At 44.9% G+C, this 9,408-nt stretch overlaps 1 protein-coding gene across 3 annotated transcripts in view; it reads right to left on the bottom strand.

Annotated features, from left to right (window-relative positions):
• Window positions 1-726: 726 nt before the first annotated feature.
• The window catches only part of EDEM1 (ER degradation enhancing alpha-mannosidase like protein 1), a 32,359-nt gene continuing 23,677 nt past the window's right edge, over window positions 727-9,408 (bottom strand). For all 3 annotated transcript variants that reach the window (XM_016940339.4, XM_016940338.4, XM_016940336.4), the window contains 2 exons: window positions 7,164-7,367; window positions 727-4,862 (listed from right to left, as the gene is read on the bottom strand). In XM_016940339.4, coding sequence (XP_016795828.1) covers window positions 4,773-4,862; window positions 7,164-7,367 — 294 coding nt within the window. In that variant the 3' untranslated portion in view covers window positions 727-4,772. The remainder of the gene's footprint in view (window positions 4,863-7,163; window positions 7,368-9,408) is intronic.

The following is a 9,408-nucleotide window of genomic DNA, read 5'->3' as shown; positions in this document are numbered from 1 at the left end:
TCCCAGCTACTCAGGGAGGCTGAGACAGGAGAATCAGTTGAACCCAGGAGGCAGAGGTTGCAGTGAGCCGAGATCGTGCCACTGCACTCCAGCCTGGGTGACTGAGACTCTGTCTCAAATAAAAAAACAAACAAACAAACAAACAAACAAAAAACCATATCAGAATTGTCTGTGACCAAAGCTGGGACACAGATGTCACAAAGCAGGAGCAGGTCCCTTCCTCAGGATCCCACCATGGTCCCCAGTGGCAACACAGGGAGGGAGGCCAGCCCTCCAGAACCCTCTACCCACACGCTTCCCATGGGCCTCTGCACCCACACAGACCGTGAAGTGCCACTGCTCTCAGAGGGGAGGAGAAATGAAGCGCCTTGCTTAGATAACGCAGGGAACTGGTTTTAGATCCCAGATACACTCAGCTAATCGGCAATAAGAATAGACAATGAACTCAGTGGCCAAGAGAAAGGAGGCTGATGCAGAGGGGAAGGCCAGGGCTGGGACAAAAGTCATGAAAAGCAGTTCTGACCTGCATGTGAGGGGCATTTAATGGAAGAGTGTGACATACAAAAATGTAGTGGAATTCCACGGGGGAGGTATTACTTAGGGCCCAGCTATAAAAAGCAAGGTTTTATTCATCTAGATGGGCACTTCCTTTAGAGATTTTTCTCTCATTTGTCTTGCATGTAATGTAATGTACATGAGAATGTAAAAGAGAAACAAGATGACAACTCAAAAAAAGAAATCTTTTAATAAAAATTACTCATAAAAATCCTAATAAATTTTAAAGAGCAAGATATTCCTTATTACATTTATAAAAGAACATTTGGTCCTTTTACAAAAAGATCCCTTTTAATTTAAATACATTTCTTATTTACAGATTAAACATAAAATATCATCTACAGTTGCAAAGCATATTGCACATTACAGAGAGAGAAGCATTTGTGTATTTCCGTAAGTTTTCCCAGAGTTTCCAACTCTGTACTTTTTTTGTAAAAAGATTTACCTTTCTTATGCAAAATAAATAAAAATGCAGCTTGTGTTTTGCTATTTAAAACTAAAACAAAATAACCTTTAAAAATATTATTCCTCTGCCTTGCAGAAAGAAGGAAGAGGGTATAGAATCAGGGAGTTCCACAGGTACTTGACATTTTTACCAGATTCACGTCCAGATTCAAGCGGGAGCATAACCCTGAGCCCTGTGAAACCTGGGACACAGGGCCCAGCCCGTCCCACCTCCTTGATTTCCCAAGGGGTCCCTGCCCTGCAGGGAAGAGGCACTAGAATAGGAGCTGGATGCTGGGAATGGACAGGAAAGCTCAGGATTTTCTTCTAAAGTTCCTGCTCAGCCACCCTGTGGCTAAGGTAATCACTCAGCCCTACCTTTTCACCAGCACTACATTTGAAAAAAGATTTTTGTTTTTGTCAACAGACAAAAAAAATTTATCAAAGAGAAAGGCCCCTGGTGCCCTCCAGAAAGCAGAAAGGAATGTCTCATGTTGAGTCTACACAATCCAAAGAGGAATTACAGGTGGTAATCATTCAGTAAACTGAACTATGAAATCATTAAGAGGGATATTTTCCTTTGGTGGGGAGAAGGGGAAAGGGGAGGAGGAAACAAGGCCCTCAGATTGCACAACTGCACTGACCAAACCAGGTACTTCTACAGACGCTCCTCTAATAGTCAGGCGCACAGACACCATCCTGGTGCATTTTTCTTTAAATACATAGAAGATTATTTAAGTGTCACGTGCACAGTCCATGATCTAAAACAAGAAAAGCCCTGAGGATTCAGTTACAATGAGTAAGTTCCAGCACAAGCGCTGCAAAAAAAAAAATTTTTTTTAAATGAAGGGAAGATTTGAATACAGAAGCTGGTTTTTCACAATGGCCAGTGCAAATGGAGAGCTAGCAAACCCTCCCTTGCCACCTATTCTTCTAGAAGGGATTCCTCGGTCACATCAACTAAAGTAGCTAAGCCTCCCCTGTAATGATTTGAAAGTTTGTTATGAGAGAATTATGCTTTGTCAAGCCAACTATAAGGCAGCTTTCTACAACAGTTCTGCAAAATGTTTCCACCACATTGAGCAAAGCTGACACTAGACACTACCTACACGGGGGAATAGGAAGATGGGCCAGGCTCAGAGCCGCCGCAAAGGATGAAGTCCACTCAGATTTGAGGCAATCCTGGGGCAAAGCACTGAGCAAAGCAACTTCTCTGGTAATCTCCTCCTCAGCCATTCTCTACCCAGTATTTCAGAACACAGAACAGAAGAAACTGCAAAAGCCCTGCAGGATATATCACAGTTGTTAACATTCTGACTTTAAAAAAAAAAAAAAAAAAAAACAAGTAACCTTTGAAACTGGCTCAAAGAACCTTCTGGCATCCAGCCCCACAAACCACTGACTACATAGCATCAAACTTTGGACTGGGTAGTCTGGAAGCTCAACAACCAGGATTAATATGTACTAACTCACTCACCCTCAGTCTCACCCACTGGTATTAATTCCAGTACCCAGAAGTCCAGTGGGTTTGTGACTTAACATAAAACACGTTTCCTGACAGCCTGTGGCCCCTGGGAAGCACCTGCAGCATTGTGTAGTTTGCAAGCATGAGATCCCTATTCCAGGAGCATGAGGAGGAAAGAACACTCAGGCTTGCTCGAGTGACAGGCAAAGTGCCTCATTAAGAGAACACTGGAGTGCTTACCCACCACTGCCGCCACAGACGCCAGAGCGGGAGAGGAGGGGAGCGCCAAGAGAAATCACAGGCAGGAAGAACTCACCTCCTTCTCTGAGATGCTCTATTTTCCCAAATGGGTCACTAACAGTCCCACCTGTTTGCCCAGAGACAAAGGTACAAGTATGCTCATGTGTGTGCATGCATGCGTGTGTGTGTATTTAACATTTTCAATGAGTCAGTGAAAACATTTAAAATATATATATATATTATTCTCAAAGTTTTCTATTCAGTAGATGGGACACTGTTAATAAACAGAATAATGCTTCTGAAATGAAAAAAGGTAAAATAGAAGCATTTTATTTTTTCTATTTTAAAACAATTGTTGTAATAAATGTTTAAGAGATAGAGATGGCACGTTTATTACTGAAAATACTCTTCAAAAATCTCAAAGAACTGAACCATATAAAACCATAACACTTAAAATTTTCAAGAAGGAATAAGGTTTCTCCCTTTTGACTAAAAATGCAACATAAACTTAAGACAGTGCTTATTTCTAGCTTTGAAAAGATGTACATGAAATCCTTCAAGGTGGGAAAACAGTGACAGGTGAGAACCGTGGTATGTGAGGCTGGAAGTTTTAGGGATTTCCTACCTTTTTTACTAGAATGCGTTTCCACCCATGATGCTTCATGGAAGCCAGACTAAGAGTCAACCCTGCTGCACTGTGTAAGAGTAGCAGGTGTGTATCAGTGTGAGTTCAAAGAGAGATGTTCTGGCTAAGAAAATAATAACAAAAAAAGAAAGAAGGCATTTTAGCACAACTTCCTCCTTCTACATGCTTACTTTTACAGGATGAAAGGCAAAGACTGGCCAAGCAATTTCCATCCCCCTTTCACCATGGTCTCACCATGTGGCTAAACAGGCCTCCTGAAACCACAGCAGTAGCTGCGACATCCAGTGCCCCAAACCAAAACCAATATAAGGCACTAATCTAAAGCCTGTATTACACAGAGAAATGGCTCAAGGATGCTAGAAGTCATGTGATCATTTCTTTCTCCCTGATTTAGCTAATTGGCACTAGACACAGGAAACAGAAACAAAACAGAACTCTAACCCAAATACGGTCAGAACTGAGAATCCTTGCTTAGGAAATATGAGAAAGATGGAAGCTCAGACAATCTTAGGTATTGTTCTCTCCCTAAAAGGCACCTGATTCTGGAACTGTGGGAGTTCCTCAGGTAAGTTCATATTCAAAATGCAAAATACCATCCAAAAGATGTCAGTTAACCTCTTAGACCATAACATAATAACTTAAGAGACTATCTGTTAAGAATTCTGGTTAAGACCATTCTTCTTAAGCAAATAATTTGTAACACTGTAAAGATTACTTGAGGCAAACATGAAAAACTGGATGACTTTTTCTCCCATGTGATCCAAAATCATGGTTGGGTATCAGGGGAAGAGCCCAATTATCTAACAACAGAAAGGATGACATTTTCAACGCAATTAAGTGGGGATACCAAATGAACCATGGGCCCTTTTGCAGAAATTTCATTCTCAATCCTCTAACAAAGAAGTAGCTAGCCAGGTACAGTGGTGCTCACCTGTAATCCCAGCTACTAGGGAGGCTGAGGCAGAAGGATCACTTGTGCCCAGGTAACCCTGTCCCAAAAAAATATCAAGACCCTGTCTCAAAAAAAAATATATAATAAAAAAAATTTTTTAAAGACATAGCAATACTCCAGTATAGCAGGTGCCAGCGAAGTGAAGAGACTTAGGTTCTGAAGTATAAAGCGGTGCACATCAATCCAAAGATGCGCCATCTATTGTGCTTATAACATCAACATGTCATAAGAGGGCAATTTCCATGTATCTTCTCACTTCAAATTATATCCTTAACAGGGCATTTTATTGAACAGGAGAGAAACACTGAAGTGTGCAAGGATTAACCAGACGTGGTGAGGTGTTGCACAGAAATTCCTACACCACCATGGACAGCAAGACTTCTGTCCCCTTTCATTTCAGACTGGACTTTGGCATGGTCTGGGTTCGGTCATTAAGGTCTGGTTCAAGATGAGGCCTCACAGAGAGCAGATCAAATCAAACCAACCATCTGGTCAATCTGTCGCATGTAGACGCTCTTTAAGGGCAGGAAGTACCTCCTCTCATCAGGTACACGATTGCACTAGAAAGACAAAAACGAGGGAAAATTAAAAACTCATATGTTGCTCTCTCAGGCAATGTGACTGGATGACTTAATCCAGGCTTTCTCAGCCTGTGAACTACTGACGTGTGGAAGGAAGTAACTGTTGTGGAAGCTGCCTGTACACTGCAGGACGGTCAGCAGCACCCCTTGCCTCTCCCACTAGGTGCCAGTGGCAACTCCTACGCCTCAGTTGTGAAAATCAAAAACGTCTCCAGACGCTGTTCCAATGTTCCCTGAGGAGCAAAATCACCCTCAGGTGAAGACCACTGACGTAATTTAACATCCTCACTCACTTTATAAAGAAATGGCAGATCCAGGGAGGCTAAAAGGCATCACAGCAACTGCTCCGTGGCCAGGACTGAAAGCCACATCCCTGGGGTCCCTAGTCCACCCAGAATCTCAGAAAACATTTCTGCTATTTGAAAATACTGTGTTTTTCCGAGCTATGTTTTTCTCATTCACAACTAAACTCTAAATGCTTCAGACTATTTTTTTTAATTAAACCCCCCCCCACCCCCACCACTTTTCTTCCTCAAAGGAGATGCACATCTTGAGAACCAACTGTGACATCCCTGGAAGCAGTTGTCTAAATACATTCATTATCTGCTTCATCTCCAAAGAAACATTTTCCCCATGCCCTATAGTTGAACTTACTACGCCCTGCTCCTCATCCCTGGCAAGATCAAGACTGGCAGGTCCTTCCATTGGTCCCGACTGCCCCCACCAGACCACATCTCTGTGCTTTTGCAGGTGCTACTGCTTCTTCCTGAACACCCTTTCTGGGATACCCCTTTTCATCCTTCAAGGATCTCCAGCAAGTGACCTCCTCAGGGAATCCTGCCTTGATTTTCTCTGGAGATTACTCCCTACCCTCTGTGTTTCAACAGCACTACAGACAAACGCCTAGGATGGAAGTGGATTCCCCACTAGGCCATGTTCCTATCCAGAACTGGGAGCCCTTCTGAGGGCCTGAATCCCTGGTGCCTGGAATCATGGGATCAGATCTATTAGTGAGTATGGCAGGTCAGAGATGTCTCCTTCCTAAAAGAGAAGACACTGCCTGGGTCCAAATCCTGGCTCCACTGTGGGACCTGAGCCTCTCTGTGCCTCCCTTTCTTCATCTGTAAAACGGAGATGTTAAAAGTACCCACCCCTCACAGGGCTGTTGTTAGAAGTCAACAGATTAATGTACATAAGCGTTTAGAATGGTGCAAAGGTTAACCCTGGTATGTGTTTGCAAATGCTGGCTGTTATTAACTCTTCCCCCTCTCACTCTCCCTTCCCCTTCCTCCCGATTATGCTTTGTCCACTCAATCAGCGCTCCATGACTGATGGAAATGGGGGCGGGGGTGGTTATCTACACTCTGGCCTATCGATGTACTTCATAGACTGATGGTGAAGACCTTCACTGGGGCATTAACGGAAAAGCACTGAAGCACAGTCGGCGATGAGAGGGCACCCCTAATGCCAAGGCAACCCATCTGTGGGGAGGCTGCTGAACTCCTGACCACCAAGGCCCTGGGGGATAACAAGATTTGAAATTTTGACTGATCTACATTTCCCTATCCTCACTTCCAAATCATCCTATTTGATTCAAATCAACACAACTACCTGATACTTTCACTAGGGATGCAAGGACTTCCATTTCCAAATTTTTCCTGCTGCTTCTCAGGACAACCTAGGCATTTGGAGTAAAGCCCTATTTTAAATGAATGTGGGTGTTTGCTGCACTTCGAAGAGCATCTTCATTGGGACCATCGTGACTATGACTGCTTTTTTTCCCTTCTGCTGCTGGTAAATGATTTTGCTGAATGTCTTCCATTTGCCCCTCCAGGTCCACTGATGGATCATATCAACAGGCTCCCTCGGCCTCCAGCTTCTGCCCCAGGCGGCCAAGAAGATGCTCCAGCAGGCAACTGGCGGAGCGGGGAGGGGTCACATGTTGACTCTGCCGGCTCCCTCCAGGCAAGGCCTTGAAAGTCAGATCTGAGCCGTGGCTCCTGCTGAGTGCTCACGCCTCCCACAAGACTCCCCCCTTCCAGGATCCTGTAGCCACTCTCCCCACCAGCACCTGCAGCCAGCAGTGATGATGCCACCGCTGCTCCTGCGGTTTCCCTACACCCTGAGAACAGCTATGTAAATGGTGTCTTTCGGAGGTGTTTTCAAATCTCCCAATCTGCGTACACCATCAATTTTCTGTCAGGAAGTCTGAACAACTAAGCAATTCATAGTATTTTCTCTTCCTCTATATGCAAATCACCCCTGGAAAAAGCAACTCACGTTGGAGCTGGAGTTGATGACTTTTAACTCGTGAGGTTTCGGCCTGTGCACAGACTTTCCCCCTTGGTCCTGCCCTCCCTCTTCAGAGAAGAATTCCTTCCATGGCAATTCCCGAAGATGCTCATCCACAGATACAATGTGTCCCTCTGTTGTGAACATGTATCTGGTTCCAGACTTGTGTACTGGATTGTCTTCATCAAACAGCTAGAGGGAACGGAGAAAAAGATACAACCAATAATTGTAGCACACTGGGAACTGAATCATGGGGGCGTGTCCCAGCTACTCAGGGAGTAGAATTTGCTTGGGCCTCATGCTTCTCAGTGACAACTGGGTGAAAAGGAATTGACTGACAACTGTGGTGCCCAACCCAGGCTGCAAGGCAGAATCACCTGCTTCATCTAAACTCAGATGCCCAGACCTGCCTCTCCCCTACACATATCCTGCCCAGACGCAGAGACTCAGAAATTCCGAGGCTAAGGCCCAAGCACAGGTAGTCTATAAAAGTTCACTGGATGATTTCCATGTGCTACCTAAGAGTTCTCCTGCTGGAATTGTAGAACTACACCCAACCTCACACACACCTAGACCCTGAACTGTAAATGCTGACAGGGAGGGACCAAGTTTTATCCACCACCATTTCCCCAGGGCCTGGCACAGAGCCCAACACATCTGCCAACATTCACTTCACTTCTTGCACAACAAGGGTTGGGCTCTGAAGACGCAATGGACACAAGGCACAGTCCTTTCCCTCAATGGTGCATGTGACATGGAACGAAAGAGCATCTAGAAAGAACATCTAACCCAATATGGGATGCAACAGTGCAGGAGAAGGCAAGTGTTCTGTGAATGTTGAATGAATGAATACCTAGAAACTCTTTGAAACTTTACTGGTCACCTAAACTATTTCAAGATGAGGAAAAATGAGATTCAGTGCAGCTCGTCAATGTTTACACAGTAACAAGAGAAGAACAGGGTAGACCACAGGTTTTCCTCTCCCCAGACTCTAGGTTCTTTCAGCTAGCACACCCTACAGGGGTCACCTTCCTTTTACTCTAAAACTCGCCCTGTTAACGTCCTTCTGACACCAGTGGCTGCTGGATGGAAATACGTAGCTAGGCTCTGAGCAGCCTGATTTAGCAGAACTGAGCCACCTGCAAGGAGAGCAAGAACCACTGCACACACAGGAATTGACAGCAGGACAGCTGTCTTCCCACTGGACAGACCACATGGGCTGCTGGTGGACATACCTCTGCAGTCATCTGTGAAAAGACCCCAGACAGAGAAGAGTATCGTCTTAATGGATTAGACCAGCAGCTCCAAAACCTGGCTCATGTGAAACCACTGGAGGCACTTGTCAAAATGACAGATTTCTGAGCCCACTTATTCTGAAGATTCTGACTTAATATGGCTGTCATCTTAGCAAGGGGCCCAGGGTGATTTGGACCCAGCTAGCCCCAGGCCTAGGAACCACAGAACTAGATAAACACAATTTATCACAGCTGCTTCTATCTCTGACCCTCTGCCCAAGTTCTCAGTTGCCATGCTATCTTCTAATCTGGAAATCCTGCCCTGTGTTTCTATGTGGCCATACTGAGGAAAGTGGCAGGGGGCACGAGAGTGGCTGTATGCACGAGGCAGAGCGGTGAGGTGGAAAGAGCACCAGACAGGGAATCAGGACCACAGTTCACACTTCAGCTCTGCCACAGCCATCGCCATACTTTGAGCAAGTCGCCTGACCTCTGTGTAGGCTGTAGTTCTTGTGAGGGAAATGATGAACATATGAACATTGGGTAATACCAAAGGGTTCGTCCAGGTCCAGAAATTCTCTCTCTCTACACACACACACACAGACACACACAGACACACAGACACACACACACACAATCATGTGCCTGAGGATGTGTGTATGGACAGAGACAAGGCTGAGCTGCAGGTCTTGGCTAAGATCACATACATCAAGAGAAGTGAGAAGCCATTATGAACACAGCTCTCTTCCTCAGAGGCGTCTTCCCCGACCACCTGTAGTTAGATTCAGAACTAACACTGGTTCTGTATCAATCGTTACCAGCATTTCCCACAGTTTGTAATCATAAGTTCAGTTCTTGGTTTACATGACAAATGACTTTTCAACAAGGTTGGAAACCGTGAAAGAAGATAGTAATATCCTTTGGTTCTGACAGCGTTTGCATCCTGGGAATGCACAATGTCCAGCATGTAGCTGTAGCCAGTAAGTATCTGTCAGATG

This window comes from Pan troglodytes, chromosome 2 (genome assembly GCF_028858775.2).
Source record: "Pan troglodytes isolate AG18354 chromosome 2, NHGRI_mPanTro3-v2.0_pri, whole genome shotgun sequence".
Taxonomy (NCBI): Eukaryota; Metazoa; Chordata; class Mammalia; order Primates; family Hominidae; genus Pan; species Pan troglodytes.
Note: the sequence above shows the minus strand (reverse complement) of the source record. Positions and strands in the feature narration are given on the sequence as shown.